Source organism: Camelus bactrianus, chromosome 17 (genome assembly GCF_048773025.1).
Source record: "Camelus bactrianus isolate YW-2024 breed Bactrian camel chromosome 17, ASM4877302v1, whole genome shotgun sequence".
NCBI classification, from domain to species: domain Eukaryota; kingdom Metazoa; phylum Chordata; class Mammalia; order Artiodactyla; family Camelidae; genus Camelus; species Camelus bactrianus.
This window is the reverse complement of record NC_133555.1, coordinates 17,086,481-17,107,500: the sequence shown is the minus strand read 5'-3', so window position 1 is coordinate 17,107,500 and position 21,020 is coordinate 17,086,481. Positions and strand designations below refer to the sequence as shown.

At 39.4% G+C, this 21,020-nt stretch overlaps 1 protein-coding gene across 13 annotated transcripts in view; it reads right to left on the bottom strand.

Annotated features, from left to right (window-relative positions):
- Positions 1–21,020, bottom strand: part of FOXP1 (forkhead box P1) — a 549,916-nt gene that overhangs the window by 48,431 nt on the left and 480,465 nt on the right. For 12 of the 13 annotated variants that reach the window (XM_074344467.1, XM_010970600.3, XM_074344464.1 and 9 more), the window contains one exon: positions 7,546–7,650. The exons of the other annotated variant lie outside the window; for it this stretch is intronic. In XM_074344467.1, coding sequence (XP_074200568.1) covers positions 7,546–7,650 — 105 coding nt within the window. The remainder of the gene's footprint in view (positions 1–7,545; positions 7,651–21,020) is intronic. 13 annotated transcript variants of the gene reach the window in all.

The following is a 21,020-nucleotide window of genomic DNA, read 5'->3' as shown; positions in this document are numbered from 1 at the left end:
CACCCTCAAAGTATACAGCGCACATAAAATAAATACAGGTCACAAAAATTAACAAATCATCATAACTGTCTAATACATCCTGGGCTGGCTGCGGAAAAACAAGATCATTCTGGATTTATATCTGTAAGTATGGGATTTCCTGGACAGCTAATATCCACAAACAATCAAACACAGGAGGAACACGGGGGAAAAAGGCAGCATTATTTCAAATTTGAGCTGAGAGTCGTGATTTGTAAAAGGGCTGAACAGGAACTGGAGAAGAAATCTGAAGCAAGGAAATTCTTCGACTAGGCACTGATGGACATTTCTGTTTCTCTTGGCTCTGTCCAGGTTTTTCGGTCACTGGGTTTCGAATGGGATGCCAAATGAGAATCTTGCTAGTAGGGGAACTTTGAAAATGACAACTAACTTAATCCCTCAATTTAAATAAAATAATAATAATAAAAAAAATCTAATGATACTTCACTCAAGAGTCAGAGCCTTTTATGAGACCTGTTGCCAATATTAGTGTCTTGGAATGAGCTCATCTTTCATCCTGGCTAAATTCCAACACACAATTTCATTAACCCAGGTACTGCAGGTGATAAAACTCATTTTTCCCTAAAGAGACAGCTAAAAAGTACCAGTTATACATTTATGAAGTACCAGCAATCAAAATTATGGATTTTCTAAAAGGTTTTTAACTACTTTTATTGAAAGGAGAATCGCTGTCTCAGACTTTTGTGTGACACTACTGCTGATAATAAATTTCACCATTTAGACATGGCCATAACATGGTAGACAGTGTCAATAAAAGTATGGGGCAAAGATGATCCCTGTCTCTTAAGCGATGCCTTCTAATTACACGCCGGAAGTGATCACGTGAAATACCTAGGCTAACTAATGGCTCTTAAAATATGAGAACACACAACAGTGTCTCCACAGTGGAACAATGTGCTGTACACACAAATGCAGAATTCCATGAGTAGACAGTCAAAATTTTTTCTAATGCTTTCAAAGCCTACAAGGAAAAATTACACTTCATTTGCATTTCTGACTAAAATCTGTTTGCCGAAAAAGAGGGAAAAAAATGCGTTCCAAACTTATTTGCTTCTTTTTGAGCAAAGTGGTGGCATTGGGCCTGTTATCTTTGGCAAACTTGTCTAAACTTTTCCAGCCAACATTCTATACATCACTAGAGGGCGCTGTGGTATTTAGGCCACTCTGACCTCTGAGGGCTTGGAAAGGTCTTTGAAGTCTGGAACAATGTCAGAAAGGTGAAAGGAGAGACTTTTTAAGGGGAAGGAAAAAAAAAAGGTTTTTGGTCCCACCCAACCTCTATTTTTCTAAAAACAACTCAAAAATGCAAGATCAGTAGGAAAATCAAATCCATAAAAATATTAAGCTCAGTATGTAAAACTCCAAGAATTGTCACCTGGGATCTGACAGGGGAACATTTCATCCCCCAGTCCTGGAGACTTAAACGGTGAGGCTACAATTCCCTTTGCATCCACCCACCTTCTAGATGGCTCTTCCCTCTAGGCGTGCTCCAGGCTCCTGCACTAAGGAGAGGGAATTTCACTGCAGAACATTCAGGCGTGCAAACCGAGAGCCACAAATGGGTTTGAAACAATTTATGATATCCGGCCTCCTTCGACATGTATTAGCATATACCTGGTTTCTTTAACATACACTTTGTTTTTCCAAAACCACAAACATAGTTGCTGGAATTTCATGTGGAAGTGCTTAAGGGGCTGAAAGTTAACACCTTTGTGATCCTTGCAGCCTCACGGTGGCTGCTGAACAAAAGCCTCTTTGTCGAGGCTTTCTCGAAATGTTTTCTTAACATGTTCCAAGTAGTTTTAGGCCGGGAACTAAAGTAAACAAGATGTTACCATGATAAAAACACTTGTGAAAACATTACCGAGCGCACTTAGTAGTTTCTTTCACATAAAACGCTTCACAGTTTTCAGAAGTGAAATGCACAGGAAAAAAAAATTTTTTTTTTAAAGCGAATTAGTGATGAACTGTCCTTTACCATCTCCAGCCCTCGACCTTTTTGAAAGGGTCAAAGTTCCACCGCTGGGCATTTTCTTGCAACATTTCTCTCCCTGTCTTCTATTAGAGCACGTAGAAAGTTTACTTTGGCTTTAATAAGTAATGTACATCTGACTAACATGCAAAGGAATTTTGGTTTTGATTGTTTTGCCTGGTGCTTTTCTACATGAGAAATAACCAAAAAGTAAAAAATAAAAATAAAAATAAAAAAATCAAAACAAAACAAAACAAAAAAACCCAAATTCCTTTCAAATGGATACTAAGCAAGGACACAAATCATGCTTTTATTAGATGTTATACCAGCGACCATCAAAAAAAAAAAGACAGGGGAAATGGAAGTATTTTCCCCAGGCACATACGAGTACCTAGTATTTGGGAAACTATGGGTCTGTGTCTGATTTTTACATTCAAAGTTAGAAACAGGAAAATGTGGTCATGATTTAACCTTCAAATCCACTCCCCACCTTGCCACAGAATGGTATGGGCCCTTTTTCAAAAAGAAAAGGGAAGAATTATAGATCTGTATTTTTATCGGTGAAGACTGGGTCTTCAACCTCGTTTAAAAAGAAAAAGCCTGATCCCGACGGGAAGAGGATGGGAGAACTACCCCAGTTTCACCTCTCTGGATGGTACTGGGCTTGTTTTTGTTTTTCTGTTATCAGAGGATTCCAAGCAATGCAGGGCTGGCGGATTTCATTAGAGTTCTCCCGAGTACCTGCTGGCATCAGTGTGCTCCAACAAACACAACAGTCACATGATAACTCATGGTTAATAGATTAAAACAAAACAAAACAAAACAAAAAAAACAACACTCAAACTGCAACTTGTTTTGAGAAGAAACAGGGAAATAAATGCACACAAAAGACTGGGTATCTGCTGGTTCTGATAAAGCGCCCCTCAGCTGGCTGGGAGGGAAAGACAACAGGATGGTTATTTGTACAGTATTTATCTTTGAAATCAAGGGCCCTGTGGTATACCTCACCTTGGGAACAAACACTGCAGAATGATCACAGATGAGTGTCAAACCTCTGGTTTTGATTTACCAACAGTTATGGTATTTCTTCCTCAGGAAGGAAAAAAAAAAAAAAACAGGCCACGTTTTCAGACCTGTGAGTCTCCCCCCTCCCTTCTCATAACCTGTCTCTCTGTTAACAGTGGCATTTTATTGTCAGATGGGATTTTTCATACTGAATAACTGATCTTGGCCTCTCTAAAAGTTCTCCCTTACCAGTCTGAGCAACAGAAGATTGGAAAACAGTTACCAAGCCAAGTCATGTTCTCATTCAAACTGAACCCTAAAAACCAGGTGGCAGAACCCAAGGCCACGTAAGTACAAAAGCCGCGGCAGTTGAGTCAAGTGGCTGTCTAAAATGTGAAGAAAAAGGAGGGCTCTGTGAATCCAGATGCAGCTGACCAGGAGAGCCGTGCCCAGGGGGTGCCAGACTGTGGCTCAGCTAAAAACCTAGTGACACCCAAAAACTTCACACTGGGTCAGAGGTCAGCACACCAGTCCAAGGGACACAGCCACGCCCAAACCTTACACGGCACCCTATGGCTGCTTCTGCGCTACAAAGGCAGAGCTAAGCATCTGTCTCAGAGACGGGCTGGCCTGCAAAGCCCACCATAGTTACCAGCTGATCCTTTAGAGGAAAAGCTGGCCACCCCTGCCCTAGGATCACGTTCGACTCTGTGGGACTTTTGTCCGGAAACTAATGGTTAAAAACTGTATCAAAGAACGGTCTCCTCTAACACATCAAAGATTTACATCACCACAGCCTCTAGGGACAAGGTCAAAGATATCTGGAGAGTTTCAATAATTTCTCTTTTAAAAATATACTTAGGTAGATAAGAAGTACTAATATTTTTCAAGGGTACTTGCTATGGGCCTGACACTTGACACAATACACCTTTTAATTTTCACAACCCTAAGAGCTGGTTATCATTACCATCCCACATCACACGTGCTGATACTGAGCTCAGAGAGCACCCTCGTAGCAAGTGGCTTCACTGCCCATTCTGCCTTTCTTCAAAGCTTTCTTTGCACCTGCTGCCTTAAGCAGAAAGCATATGGTTAATAAAATGAACTGCCTCCAGTCAGGTGGTATTTATCATAGAACAACTAAGAACAAGTCCTGTGAAGCCAGACTTGTCTGGGTTTGGATTTGGACTCCACCTCTTACTAGCTGTGTGATCTTGGGAAAATTACTTACCTTCACTGTGCCTTAGTTTCTTTATCTGTAGGTCGAGAGTAATACTACAGTATTACCACTATAAGGTGGTTGTACTAAATGTATTATATATAAAAAAGCACTTAGAATTGTAATATGGAGTTGGAATATGTCAAGCACGGTGCCAAGCACAGTTCAGGGCTATTTAGTTAAAAACTCTTACCAGGGGAATGTAAAATTAGGAAACTTAGAAGACAGATGAAAATATATATATATATATAAAGCAGTATCTAAATCAAAGTCAAGGTAATACTGCTTTTACTGAGTAAGACCACCTTGGAGAATCTAAGCACCGCTGGTACCAACTTGCTAAAACCGTTAGGGAGCCCCTCAAAAGTGGGAGAACAGGGGGAGAAGGCTGGGGCCAGGAATGAGGGGTTTTCAGAGTCTACAAATCTGGCAGTTTGAGAAGAAATGCTTGAAACATCACTTCCCGAAAACAGTGACTCCACTGATGTCACTCAAAGAGGCCACATGGGTTTTGCTCGAGCCACAAGAAGTATGGAGGCTCTTTCAGTCCAGTTCAATGGAAAGTAAAGCCGCTTTCACTAAAGTCGACGTGATTACCTTTAGGCTGAGCAGAGATGTGGGAGATGTGAATTCACAAGAAGACTCATTGACTTTCCACTGCTCTAGGCAAGATCTTGAACCCTGAAGACAACTCTAAATTTCCAAGAAAAAAAAATTTTTCCAAGAGCTAAAATCATGCTGTAGAGGAAAATCAAAATCCTGAATTTGTCATATATGGCCAATCAATGTGTAAACTCAGAAAAGTTTCAAGAGAACTCTGACTTCCAGTGGGTCTTTCCTCATTCAACACTTAACTCTCCCTTTGCTGGTTTCCAATACTCATTTTTGACTCGTGGGAACCAAGGCTGTCATCCCCAGCCTCCACGTGGCTCCTGTGGGGTGAACATCTCCCTTTTGCTCTGAAGGTGGGCATGTGACACGAGCCTGACTACCTCCTTGCGATTGGCTCAAAGCCAGAACACACGACGCAATCTGGGCCGATGACGGTCTGCCCAGGACATCTTCCTGGAACTACTGGAGAGGAGATGCACCCTGGGATCCTAAACTTGTGGCGTGTAAATCTGCCTTCTTCAGTTCCAGCTGAAGACAGCCTGAGAGTGAAGGCAACACAGGCTAAAACAGACCTAAGGGACAATGAACCAGTATTCCAATAACCTCATTCAAGCATCAGGGTTCAGTCCAGTGGGCTGTACCACTGGACTTCCTAATTATGGGAGCCAGTTTTCATGCCTCAAACCCCCCTTTTTTTTTCCCCTGCTTAAGCCAGTTGAAGTGGGATTTCTGTAGTCTGCAAACAGAAGTCTCCCGACAAAAATACACCAATCAATAAATACAAGGAAATAAGCAACAGTTGCAGGAGCACCATGGGCATTCCAATTCCACTGAGCAACCCATCACGTCGCGTGCAAAACCACGATAAATAAGAGAGGGACATGAATAAAAGTGAAAACTAAATAGGTGGTTTTCTCTACAAGAGCCAAGCTCTTAATATCCTTAGACAAGGAAAGGGCTTTTTCCATAGGAACAAAGTCTAGGCGCCTATTCTATCTTCAGACTCTTTTCTTTAGAACTTGATGTGGTCTGAAAATCTCTTTGTGGAGGTATATTTGCCCCTCCCTCCCAATATATATATATACACACCTAACTGTCCACTCACGTAATAAATGAACCTAAGATTTGAGGATTAGGGTGAAAATACTTTATTAGCTAAAATTTTTAAGTGGTCAGTTGGAAAACTGCCCTTTTCCCTTGTGACTCTAAAATTGATACATGTCACCAAATGCTGATAGCGATTTTATAGTTCTAGAGATTTTATAAAATAAATCAGATTTATAGATGTTTACTGGCCATTCTATAGAAGTGTGAAAGGAACAGCAAGATAGTCATCAAAGCTGGCACTGGGCACAGAAGGTGCAATAGGAATTCAAAAGTGGTTCCTGCCAGGATCTTTTTCTTTCGCTGTCTAAATACAATTAGGCAAATGATCAGGAAATAACAAAACATGGATTCTACAATAAGTGATTTCTAAGAGAACAAAGCCCTGTAGCACTAACTTGAATCATCATAATTCTTAAGGGCTGTTGCTTAATTTAAAATAAAGTATCAGTGCTCTTAAGTACTAATAATTAGAAACGATTTGAAATATCTGTTTAAAAATTTTTTTGAGTACTTAAGATTTTAATGACCACATAATAATGCTCTCGAAATAAAATATTAAAGCTGGGAAGCTATGAAATGAGATTCACAGGCTTCTATTCATTAATCAAAAAATGATATTCACCAAAACCACTTGCAGGTAACACGAGAGATATCTCTATGGGTGGCTTTATTAAAATATTTGTATCTAGGTCCATAAAGCTAGATATAGAGATTATTCTAATAATACAAAGACCATACAAAATCAGAGGCCTGCATGTAAATCAGTCTGCCTCTACTCTCTATTTCCTGGGGCTTGAATGAGACAGAAAAGCCAGAGGGAAACACCGCCACCCCCCAACACCCAATTTGCAAACCGTCATGCACTTACACATACAGGAGTTTTATATGTGCATGTTTGCTTGTTGCATGATATATAAATATATTAAATATAATGTAGTATTATACTCAGTTCATACATCAATGATTCAATGATATTATGAATATATTTATGTGATGTCAATAATGCAGGGCAGTTTAGACTCAGTATTTTTAAAGGACAAGGCTCTATAGGTAAGGGAAATATTAAGACGCAGGGCAGACGCGTTTCCCTTCAGCTGTGAGAGGATTCATGTACCATTTACTCACAGCGATACTTTATCAGTGGTACAGATTCAAATAGGATAACCCAAGTTTTAGTCATACTTTAACTACAGGAATTAAACATACTCTGTTCTCCCTATAAGGACAAGAATCTGAACAAAAGTCAACACCAATACAGAAAGAGAAGAATCCAGCTGGTAACATTTCCTCGGCTTAGTATGGGGAGAATTTTTACTTAATACACTGTCATTCTGAAAAAATTAGTAAACACAGGCTCTTACTAGGAGTAGCAAAACTGCCCTTAAGTGTAAATCTTTTCTGCTTTACAATGCTACCCTCGATAGATTTTGTAATTATTCCTATGACTGTGCACTAGACCTGGTGATTTAGAGTCTGCTTTCAAAATGGTGGTGTGAAACCCTCCATCAAAAAGGCATTTCATGAGGAAAAGCATGAACAGTGGGAGGTGATGGCTATGTAAAAGAAGAAAGCAACATAAAATCATTCTTACTTTAGAAATGATTGGAAATCTTCGCACACTGCTTCACAGCCTGGCCACTTGCAAACGCCGTGTCCATAGAGAGGATGGCTATGGGGATGCTCCTCGTTGGGCAAACTGAAAGGAAATACACGGGGGACAAGAGAATGAATTTGCCTCCTGGAACCATCCCACCAGACACAAAAAGGCAAGAGGAGCCCGCCCACGTGGCCAAACGTGGACATGAACCAACCGCACTCTCCTCTTCCTGTGGAATTTACTACTGACTTCTGCGCTGTCATTTACTTACAAGCAAGAGTGAAACTTCAACACGTGAACAGTCCAATCTTAGAAATGTACCACCATGTATGAAAAATGCTTGACAGGCTTTTGTTTGAGGCCAAGCTCTCAGACTGCAAAGGAGTCTTTCAAAGGCTAGACTTATCATTTAATCTACATAATGAAAATTATTAAATCAGCACTTGATTTTAAGATTCTCTTGCTCTTCTCTACCTGGAATATTACACATTTTTTTCTCCTGCCTTCCACCACAAACAGTGTTCCCATAATTGTACAATCGTTTCACAAGTTAATTTTATCAAGCAAAGAACAGTGCCATTAAATTATTGAGAGGAAAATAATTCAGAAAGACAAATATATCCAAGTAGATGATTCACTTAAAAATTAATAGTGGCAGGAAGATTCTATCCCTAAAATTACTGACACCAAAAGTGAAAGAAAACTTAGCATGACCATGAAGGGGTTAATCCTCCAGTGGGGGTTCCAATCAATAGGTAATGATCTGGACACTCAGAGCCAAGTCATGGGATGCTTTGATCCCTGCCACATGGTGCTTAGGGACGTGTATCTGTTGCACTTGCCGATGCGCCCTATTCTCAAATATTTTTCTATTAGATTTCTGCATCCAGGCATCTTTCAGACCGATTATTTTTTACAGTCGTTTCCATAACCTTAGATTCCATCAGATAGAAATGTAAAACTAACATTAAGAGGTCTGTTTTGTACTAAAGTACATTTGCTTCAAGGAAAGGGCTATTTTGCAACTTACTCCACTGCCTCTGCCTGACTTTGAACTTCAAGCACACTGAATTATTATATCACACACACACACACAGACACACAGACACACAGACACACACACAAGAGGCTTGTATTTTACATTACCACCAGGATGTGTATTCATATATTTTATTGATTCGCATTCACAGAGCAGACATACACAAATGCCACTTGTCCCTGACTTATAACATAATTAATACACAGTGAGCATATAATGAACATTTAAACTTAGGGTCATTAATACTAAACACACGTATACATCACACAACACCTTATCAAAGATCCATAAGCCTCCCTGTGGCTTTTGAATGACTTGGCTGGAAAGCTAATATAATTTTAAAATGCTAAACTATTTTGCCTTAAAGTAGAAAATAACTCTGGGAAACAACAAAAACAAAACAAAACCAAAAAGGCAGGAAACTGACTTACGAAAGCACTGAAAGATGCTCCCATGAGAGAAAAGACTGACACACGTGACCGAAGGTGGTCGCAGTGAGACTGATAAAGCCCAATAATAAATGCTATTCTCTGAGCAGTGAAGTGGGTGTAATTCCATTGGACCAAAGGAAAACGTGACTGCCTATCCATGCTCATCCTCAGTTATTTTAAAGAATAAAATAGGTATGATACAAAAACAGAATTTAAAAAAAAATTCTTTTTGGCAATATTTAAAATCCAAGAATTCTTCTAAGTACCTCTGAGAGGGAAGGAAATCATTTAAAAAGAAAACTGTTCCTACCAATATCTTAAAAAGAAGACAAATCCAAACATAATAGCTCTTTTCTTTACCAGTTTTATGAAGATTATATAAAGTATTTTCATAATTCTAAATGAGTTAGTACATATTTGTTGTAAAAACCTTGAAAATCTTGAAAAGTATTACCCTCAAATAAACATATACACACATTTTTGACAAACTAAGGCAGGAGTATTTATGTCATTCTCATGTTATCACCTAAGCCTCAAAACCCTTATTTACTGATGGGTAACAGTCCTTCCATAAACCATCTGAGCTCAAGCTCCCCGCCTAAGTATTTAGCTAACCGTTCCTCTATTATGGACCCTGAGATTCCTTTCATGTTTCTCATATTTATGAATAATGTTAGAAATAAAATTTACTGGCCCAAACATCCTGGTATATAACTGACTCTTACTGGAAGATACACTCAGGGAAATAGAATTAAATGAGTACTAAGTTCTAAAATCCACCAGTAACAGTATATTAAGTTACTTTTGAGAAATGCTCCATGCTCAGTACTTTCTCAGCCATTGTATCGATTTCGTGCCATTTTATAAAAGTTGGAAACAAGGCACTTCAACTAGTTAGGGACTGGAGATAAAATGTATATGATTTAAATGTGTCTGCCACCCCAACCCTCTAACCCCATCTTTGGGCTGACTTATTTGTCAAGACTCCTTGGCCCGAATAAAAACTACTCTCCTCTAAGAATTTATTTTTAACTTGGTATCTTTATTTCAAAGTAAGGACAGACGACAACTCACTAAAGCCTTAGGAGGATAACCAGCTACACTTGAAGGCTAGAGAAACGCCAGCTCCTGGCACACATACCTACAAATGCACTCAGGAGACCTCTTAAGAATTTGTCTCTACATTAAAACTGTATTTTTACTACAAAAGGATTATACGCTCCTGTTTTTAAAAGTTCACCTCATACGGTGTTGGCTCCTAACCTGCCCCACCCCAGTCCCACACCTGACACGGTCCCACCAGGGTTAAACCACCCACACTGTCCATCAGTGCACAGCACCTTTCTTCTCCTGTTACTCATTTGCAAAAATGGAAACATACCATACATACTACTGTTGCTTGCTTTTCATATTTGGATACTTTAAAATATACAACTGTCTGAAATAAAGTGCTGGGCTTTGGAAGGAAAAAGAATAGATTGGCAGCAATGCCCTGGCAGAGTATCTCTAGAAAGATAGTAACAGTTGTTGCCTCTGGGGAGGGGTACTGGGGAGTTGGGGGGGGGGAATGAATTTCCCCAGTATCACTTTTGGTATCTTTCAAAGTTTTTATTTTGCACGTTGAAGGTATTTTTTGCTGTGCAAGTGCTCTTTTTTTTTCCCCCTTCTTTTTTTTTTATTTCAATTGAAGCATAGTCACTTAGCAATGTTGTGTCAATTTTTGGTGTATAGCATAATGCTTCAGTCATACATACACATACTTTTTTTTCATATTCTTACATATATTATTTCTTTGGGGGGGATTAGGCTTATTTATTAATTTTTTTTACTGGAGGTACTGGGGAGTGAACACAGGACCTCGTGCAGGCTAGGTATGTGCTCTATCACTGAGCTATACCCTCTCCCCTCATACTCTTTTTCATTATATGTTACTACAAGATATTGAATATAGTTCCCTGTGCTATATAGTAGAAAATTGTTGTTTATCTATTTTGTATATAGTAGTTAGTATCTGCAAATCTCGAACTCCCAATTTATCCTTTCCCATCCCTTTACCCCCTGGTAACCATGAGTTTGTTTTCTACGTCTGTGAGTCTGTTTCTGTTTTGTAAGTAAGTTTGTTTATCTTTTTTTCTTTTTTAGATTCCACATATAAGTGATATCATATGGTATTTTTCCTTCTCTTTCTGACTTACTTCACTTAGAATGACGATCTCCAGGTAATTGGACACACAAAAATCCACACAGATACATACACACATTGGAAATATCAAGTGCTATGCAGGGCTCAATTTGCAGACCGTCACTTGCCCTGACGGTGGTATAGAGAACATGGTACACTTGCTGCCCGTGTGGCTGAGTCTCACTTTCGGCCTTTCAGTCATTCTGGATGAAGCATCATTAGACCTCACCAGCTAGACCTCTGAATGGGAGCTTTCCTGCTTCATCAGAAAAGTGAAATAAACCTTTATATTCTTACTGCCTTTTGGGGACTTGCCAAACGGGACAAGACAGGAAATTTTTAAAAACGAGCACAGGAATTTTTTCACTTGAAGTAATTTAGAATTACATTTCCAGGATGAAACATGGTGGAAAAAATGACCATTTGAATATCTCATGGTCAGAGAGAGCCTGTGAGTCTTATCATTTAAATACACTTTCCAAGGGCCACTCACTGATGTGAGAAGTCGAACTTCTCAATGGCCATCAAGGTTAGTGCTGATAAAGATGTATTCAATTTTAAAAAGATTTAAACATGCCTACCCCAAAATTATAAACTTCAAAAATTCAGGATCAGTTGTTTAATAAAGTATTTTTATTACTATAAACTCCTAGGTTGCAAATTCCTAGGAGGACAGATTGAGTCTAATTCACCTCTACATCCTCAGCACCTCACACAGAACATGGCATGGGCTCAGTAAATGTGAGATGGAGTCTTTAAATGAACAGATGAGAAAATCATTGTATTCTTCTATTTAATTTCTTGTGGATATATACTCAATTAATACTGGTCTTTTAAAAAAAAATTCTTGAAGGTACAGACCAGGACATAGCCAATCCACTTGAGAAAACCAGCATTTTGACACTTTCAATGATTTAATGTTATTCCCAGTACATAAAATACAAATAGTACACTATCAAGAAAATCCACGAGTTAAATTTCTCCTGATAATCCTTGATATGTAAAAATTAGACATTTTTTAAACACAGTAATTAATAGTGACCTCATTTCCGATTAGAAAGAACCAACCTATCACAAAAAGTCTAACTGCACAAAAATATGCAGTAGCAATTCCTGACATCACATGATACTAAATACAGTCTATATATTATTCAGTATGGTGTAATGGTGTCATTCTCAATGACATTTTTTAAGGGCCTTTTTTGGGTATTTCTTCTTACATCAAAGTATACCAGCCAGAGCCTTAATTTCAACACTGACTTCAGCCTCTGAGATTTTACATGATGGTTATGGTTCTTCAGTGGCAACTATTCACTACTACCCTCCCACATTCGCCACATAACCAAAACTCTCAACTAGAATCATTGAACCCACCCGCTAAAACTAAGAACAGCTTCTTGTATGCAGTCTGTAGACTTCAGCAGTCCTTACCGCTCTGTCCCAGAAGCTAATTTCCCTGCAGTGACCAAAGGAGAATCATCTTTGAAAGAGATAAAGAGCCTGGATACCTCACTGTACCCCAAGACCTTTCCTGCCAACCTCAGTGCCAACTTTCCTTTCTTCTGGAGGTACATTCTCAGCTTTTCCTGGGCCCTGTCCTAGGTTCTCACATCTGTCTTCAAAGCCTTGTCCAATTTGTTTCTTCCCTTTTCCAAATTTGCCCTCTCTGTTTTCTCAATTTCTGAGTCATCTGTAATAAAAGGTCTACCTCTGTGCCCATGAGGGTTCATGCCTTCTCCCCTTGCCCTCCTTCAAAATCAACTCAAAATTTTAAATTCTATTTCATTTCACTAGCGTGCTGTTTGATATATTAAGTTATAGAAGACAGCTGGTCCTTCTCTAATGCCTCAGAATGATGGAATATATTTTCCCAAGCTTTACTGAGGTATAATTCATACCCTGTACAATTCACTCATTTAAAGTGTATAATGCAATGGTATACATAAAGCATATAATGCAATATTCAGAGAGTTGTAAAACCATCACTGCAGTGTAATTTTAGAACATTTTTTAATTGGAGGTACTGGGAACTGAACCCAGGAACTTGTGCATGCTAAGCATTCGCTCTACCACTGAGCTGTTACCCTCTCCCCTAGAACATTTTTTTATCACACTAAAAAGAAATCCTGTACCCATTAGCAGTCACTCCCCATTTCTTCCCAACCCCCAGCTCCTGCCAATCACTTATCTACTTTCTGTTTCTAGAGATTTGCCTATTCTGGACATCCATATAAATGGAATCATACAACACGTGGTCGTGTGCGTCTGGATTCTTTCACTTATCGTAAGGTTCTGGAGGTGCAACCCCACTGTAGCACATGTCAGGGCTTCATTTCTTTTTTGTGGCTGAATGCTCTTCCACTGTATGCCTACAGCACGTTGTGTTTCTCCATTCGTCCGCTGATGAACATCTGGGTGGTTTCCACATTTTGGCTACTGTGAAAAGTGGTGATGTGAAAACGGCATGTACATGAACCTGTTCCAGCGTATGTTTTTAATTATTTTGAGTATATATCTAGCAGTAGAATGGCTGGGTCATGTGCTAATGTTATGGTTAACATTTTGAGCAATTGCCAGACTATTTTCCGAGGCAGCCGTACCACTCTGTATTCTCACCAGCATTGTTTGAGGGTTCCAATTTCTCCACATCCCTGCCAACGCCTGATGTATGTCTCTATTTTAGCCATCCCAGTGGATGTCAACTGGTACCCTTTTGTACTTTTGACTGATGTTTGCTTAAAGATTAATGATGCTGAGCATCTTTTCATGTATTTACTGACCATTTGTGTATCTTCTTTAAAGAAATGTCTATTCAAATCCTTTGTGCATTAAAGAAAAAGTGGGTTCTATTTATTGTGGAGCTACCAAAGTTTTTTTAGTATATATATTTCCTGTGTGCAAGTCCACTATGAGATATACAATTTGAAAACATTTATTCCCATTTTCTGGATTGTTTCCTCACTTCATTAGTATGCTTTGAACCACAAAAGGTTTTAAGTTTGATGAAATACAGTGTACCTTTTTTCTCTTTGGCTCCTTGTGTTTTTGCTGTCACATCTAAGAAACCACTGACTAACCCAAAATAATAAAGACATATTCCTAGTTTTCTTCCAAGAGCTTTATCAGCCCTCACATTTAATCAATTTTTAGTTAATTTTTGTACACTGCATGAGGTAGGTATCCAACTTCATTCTTTTGCATGTTGCCCTAGCACCACTGGATGAAAAGATTACTCTAACCCAAATGAATTGTCTTGGCATTTTTTGCCAAAAGCCAAATAAACATAAATGGAAGGTTAGGAGGGTTTTTTTTTTTCTGCTTCACTTTTGTGGGATTTCTTTTTCCTCCAATATACTGCTCCCCTTCTCAGATGAATTTATACTCCTAATATAAAATCACTTTTGCAATTACACTTATAAAATAACTTTTGAAATTTGATTGAAGGGGCAGAGATCAATTTTTAATAAAAAGAAAACCTTAGTAACAGAACATTTTGAAGAATGAGTACTTAGGTGCCACTTTGTTTTCCAGATCCTGTGGAACCTTTGTGTGCTGAAAAATCTTTTCAGGATGTACTGTGTGGATTTCCCAGCTTAACACATAAATGGAAAATAACTTAGTCTTTTACTGAGGTAGTACTATTTCTCTATGGGAAGGGTGAGGTGCCTAGTGTGTGAATGCAGACCTCATTTCTCATTACAGATGGTGCTAATAACCAGTAACCTTGCAAGTCACTTAACTGCCCTGCCCTCCAATTAATCATTTGAAAACCAGGAACCCTCCCACGCTGCTGGTGGGAATGTAGTTTGGTGGAGCCATATGGAAAACAGTATGGAGATTCCTCAAAAGTCTAAAAATAGACTTATCATATGATTCAACAATCCCACTCCTGGGCATATATCCAGAGGGAACCTTAATTCAAAAAGATACATGCACCCCAATGTTCATAGTGGCACTATTAACAATAGCCAAGACATGGAAACAACCTAAATGCCCACTGACAGATGACTGGATAAAGAAGCTGTGGTATATTTATACAATGGAATACTACTCAGCCATAAAAAATAAAATAATGCCATTTGCAGCAACATAGATGGACTTAGAGATCATCATTCTAAGTCAAGTAAGCCAGAAAGAGAAAGAAAAATATCATAAGATATCACTTATATGTGGAATTTAAACCAAAACAAAACAAACTTGTTTACAAAACAGAAATAGAATTAGAGTAGAAAACAAACCTATGGTTACTGGGGGGGAAGTGGTGGGAAGGGATAAACTGGGAGTTTGAGATTTGCAGATACTAACTAATATATGCAAAATAGATAAACACAAGTTCATACTGTATAATAGCACAGGGAACTAAACTCAGTATCTTGTAGTAACCTACAATGAAGAAGAATATGAAAACGAATATATGTATGCTCATGTATGACTGACACATTATGCTGTACACCAGAAATTGACACAATACTGGAAACTGACTATGCTTCAATAAAATACATATACACACACACACATATGTATATATATATATATATATATATATATATATATATATACTATAAAAAAAAAAAAAAAGGAAAACCAAAGGGAGCACGGAAGGTAAGGCTCAGTGGTAGAGCGTGTGCTTATTAGCACAAGGTCCTGGGTTCAATCCCCAATAGCTCCATCAAAATAAATAATTAAATGAACTTAATTACCACCCCCCCTTCGGTAAAAAACAAAAACAAAAGAAAAGGAAGAGACTCACACAAGATGACCTGTGTTGCTTCTTCAGGCGGGAAAGCCTCCAGCAAACTTCTACCAGCTATGCAGATGAAAGAGGGAGTGGGTATAGATGACATATCTTGTCACTGACAAGATGAATCAGGAGCAGGTGCTTTACGAACACCAGTTACAGGAGTGAAGGAGATCTATGTCCTTACCTCCTTCTAAACCACTCGCCATTCCCTGCCAATACATAACCCCTCAAGCACAATGGATCCCCTTTCCCACATCCTCTGACTTAGAAGCGGTTCTGCCGCCCTCCCTTCCCCAGTGGCCCCCTTTCTCTTTCCCACCATGGTGGCCTTTTGTCCATCCAGCTAACATTAGTGCAGTGCAGACCCCGAGGAAGGCACCCAGGATGGCGAGGATGAGGACCAGTCCTCTGACAAGCTACCTCTGTGCCTTTCTATGGCTCAAGTCTCTTGTCTGTCTGTCTTCCGATTCCTCGGTCTCCTGTCCCTGGGCACATAACTCTTTGCGCCTTTCTTTGTGCCCACCCTGTAGCAAACGTCAGCCACAGAATCGCCCCCCTCTCAGCTCCGTCACAGCCTAAGACTTTGGCTGGGTGACAAGAAGCTGCTCATGCACAGCCAAGACATGAAACTGCTCCAGATACCTCAGGTTTCCAGAAAGGTGTTCTCTTCATCCACAGTGTCAGGGCTCTCTGTCAATAAAAAGAACTTCCCACTAAATTGTGATCATCAAAGGCGCAAATGCCAACGGAAGCCTCTACTGTTTTGAACCTTTTTCTTTTATTTGCTTAATTCTCTAATGACAACATATGCAAAAATGACCCTCCTTTCTTTCTCTTTTCTTTCCCCTTTTAAATTCTTGTCATATTTCCTTTCCTTCTATTTCTACTTTGCTACCATATCCTACTTTTACTGAGATTTTAAATGTCAGATTTCTTAGGTTTGAATATAGGAGTCTTAAATTGATTTCCAGTGATGAAGTGATGTCTGAAAATAAAATATAACCAGACTTCAGATGACTTTACATTTTTAACAACTGGTATCAAATATTTGTGACATATACAATTAAGTCAACATGAATGATACTAAACAAGGTGAGCTGGTGGAATCTGACCACAGATGACCATGTGAAAAGAGAAACGTAGATTCTCAATAGCAGAAGAGACGATTACTTATATATTGAGCACAATTTTCCATTTCAGTCTACTATTTGAGTATTTTTCATACTATTGTATAACTCCTCAAAATCAGCCAGAAGTCAACTCCCAGTCTCTTACAGTAAAAACAAACAAACAAACAAACAAAGACAGGTCGAGGTTCCTGATGTGTTATATCACAGTGCTGGGAAGAGAGGTCTTATACCTGCCTACGGATGTGCACATGATATGTGGTAACGGGAATGGTGATTCAACACTGCATCTTTTTTTTCCTGGTGCCTTTGTGAAAATAACCTTTCTCCTTCAACTTTCACTAAAAGCGCCTTGAGAAGCAGATGAGCTGCTCATTTCATACTGAAGAGTTGGGAGATGACTGAGACAACGCACTTCTAGCATCCTGCCCTGATTTTTGCTTTTCACTCATTCAAAAAATACACTATCCTTATGTCTTTGTTAATCAGGTTTCCAAAAGTCAGATGGCGATCGGTTCTACAATCTCATTGCAAAGAGAAGGGTGTTTTACTGAAGCCCATTCTAGGGTCTATTCCACAGAAAGGAAAGACTGAGTTCTCTACAAAGTGGGACACACACACACACACACACACACACACACACACACACACACACACACACAAGTGGTCCTCTCTCTTCCACTCTCCCATGCACTGAATCCTAGACTCTCCTTCCCCACAACGTTCAGCATCTCACTTTTCTGCTGCTTTTCAAACCATGTTTAATTAGAGGATTTCACATTCCCTTGTGATACGATATTCATGAGTAAAACCTGCAACTGGAGTGACTGTGAATTAGTCTATTAAGTGCCAGATTTGTGCTTTTAAACAATGATAGAGATTATTGTTATTATCCGGTCTCAATATTGTGCCTCAAGATGTGAGGGCTACCTTAACTAACTTTACATCTTAAACACAAGCTATTAATGGTTTATGGGTTTTGTTTTGTTTTTTCCCTTGAAACACAAATTATCCTGGAAGAAATACAGGGCCACCTCTGTAATGGTTCTCAGAGCCTGGCCCGGTAACATGGTCAGTTGGGTGAGTCTGATATATAAATATCCTCACTTTTGAAGTTACAGAGCCATGTTCGTGTGTGCTAGAAAAAAAATTTGATTAATATATCAGACTTGTGACTTCTCAGTGATAACTTTTTTATAAAATCTATTTAAGTTAGTCAATTTTAAGAAAAAGACTAAGTCAAAATTTTACGGCAAAAATTGAAGATGGCAAGAGAATGCCTCAAAGACGGCTGACTGCACTGAAAAGACTCAAACTGTTATCTACGGGGGAGGATACACACTCTTCCTTTTTCCACTGCTGATTATAGAGTAATGCTGCTCAAATTTCTTACAGATGTAAATCAGATCTTTTTTAACGTGCAGGTTCAGATCCAGCAGTTCTGGGTGGGGGTCCCCGACTACGCAGGTCTGCCGTGCTCCTGGGTGATTCTGATGGTCCTGGGCCACAACTACATACCGAGCATCTTGAGACTGTCCTGTTCTGGATCTGACCTAAAAGTGGCTGCGCTTAAAGAAACACTCATGAGGTGCCCCCCTCTATAAGTTGTGGGTTGAAAAGCAAGTTGGAGATAGGTAAATAGGGAAAGGCGCGGGGAGGCGGGGGATGACAACACACATGGGGCAACCTCACCAAGGAAGAATTGCAAACTCTTAAAAACTCTTGCTGACTCAAAGTTATTTAGGAATTATAATCAAGTCTTTTTTTTTTTTTTTTAAACATAACAAAACAGGTAAGACTGAAGGAAGTTAGCACAGGGGAAAGGTCATTTCCTGTTTCTGTTCAGCAAACACTAGTTTTACATTAGCACAGATCTAATGAGTGATCCGGTCAGTAAGTAACATTTGCCAGGTATTGCACTGATCAGGAGTATCCTGGAGTAAACTGTTGAATCTGGGTTTGACAACAACTCAAAGCTTCACAGGTCCCAAAGTCTAGGTCTGCCTTACGTATCTCTAAGGCTCCCCTGAACCTGGGAGGAGTGGATGAATGTGGAGTAAGTAGGATCCTGAATTAACTTTTCAGTAAGATAAGCGATACGTCGGGGCTTTTCTAGGAAACGAGGGTGTATCAGGAAAGCAGGGTTTCAATCCACTGGGTGCAGTGCCATCTTCAGTGAAGGTCCCTCTTCTCAGTAAAAAGAGGGAAGTCTTACCAAAATATCCCAATATGTGATATACATGTGCTCAAGTGGTGGCTCACACAAAATAAAGTAGAGCAAGGATGCATATTTTTAAGAGCCGGCAGGTTTACTTAAATTTATATTAAATATCTCCAACTTCTGATTTCACAAATATCCCTTCTTAGGATGAGGCTCATTTAAATTTAAAAAGACTCAATTTATAGAAAATACTGTATCTTCTTTAATATAAATTATATTAATATAATATAATAAGATAGCTTCACCCCAATATGCATAGCACCGTTATTTCCAATTGCCAAGGTATAGAAGTAACCTAAGTGTTCACTGGTAGATGAATGGATAAAGACAATGTGGTATGTATGTACACATGGGAACACTACTCGGCCATAATAAAGGATGAAATTTTGCTATTTGTAGCAACATGGATGTTAACTGAAGTAAGTCAGACAAAGACACACTGTATGATATCACTTACATGTGGACTCTAAAGAAATAAAAACAGGGAATAAAACAAAAAAGAAGCAGACAGATATAGAGAACAAACTTCTTGGTTACTAGTGGGAACAATAAAGGGGTAGAGGATTTTTTAAAAAAGGGATTATCATGGGATTCTATGAAATTATGTATGCAAAACTGGAAAGCTGTAAAGTACTACAGAATTTAAAGAATTTTCCATTCATTAAAAAATTAGTAAATAATATAATTAATAGTAATCTAAACAGTTATAATAAACCTCATGATAATGGGCCACATACACAAATGATTAAACTTTGGGGAAACCGAAGCTCATGAATTAGTCCAAGGAGATCCAGTCTGTAATTGGATTTACTTCCTGAGTTGACAGTGACCCAGTGGTAAGTCTCTTTAATTTGAACTTTCAGTAGGGAAGGAAGAGCCTCAGGGATCAGCCTCCACTTACAGGACAGAGATCCACAAAAACCACAATAGCACAGTGCAGTGTATCCAGAGCTGTGAGGACCAGTACCCACTGTTCAGGAGCCAGGAGCCCTTTGTGTGTAGGCTACGGATGTGACCAGTGAAGAGCTGCTTTACCAATGGTAAGATCCTGAGGCTGGGGGCCACGACAGGTGATAACTTTGGCAGTTACTTTCTTCACCATCCCATCTAACCTGGCCCACCTCCCTTTTCAGCTCTACTGGGCAAAACATGGCACCTTGACTTGCAGACGCCAGGAGCGCGGGCACAGCAGGATAATGGAGCAGGGAAGGAGGGCGTGAGGAACTCTGGCTGGCTGCTGTGCTCTGATCGATCGCCAACACAGAGCAGGCGGTGACAAAGGCAGAATGCCTGTGTTTGCGGGGTGATGAGTGAAGGGATACATAAAGGAAAAGAACAAGAAGAGGCAGAGGTCCAGCGTTTGTCTCTGATACCAAGAAGGGCTATCCTGAGGTCATAAGCGAGGGTTTACCACTGGCAGCATTAACACTGGGATCTTGTTAAGAAAACAAAATGCTTTCCAAAGAGTGGCTGTGAGCAACTGTGTCAATACAGACACAGGGATCTCTAATCCAAAAAATATTAACACCACTAGGCAGGCATGCTCATTATGTCGATGCAAGTGTTTGCACTGGTGAGTCACAAGGTCTATGTGGAACCCTGTCCGTATGTGAGAGGAAACAGCGAGACCCAGAAAACCCAAGAGCATAAACAAAAGTTTCAATACTTCTTCTCATTTAATCCCTGCCCCTAACGCCCTATGGGAGTCAGCATATCATACCCTGGAAC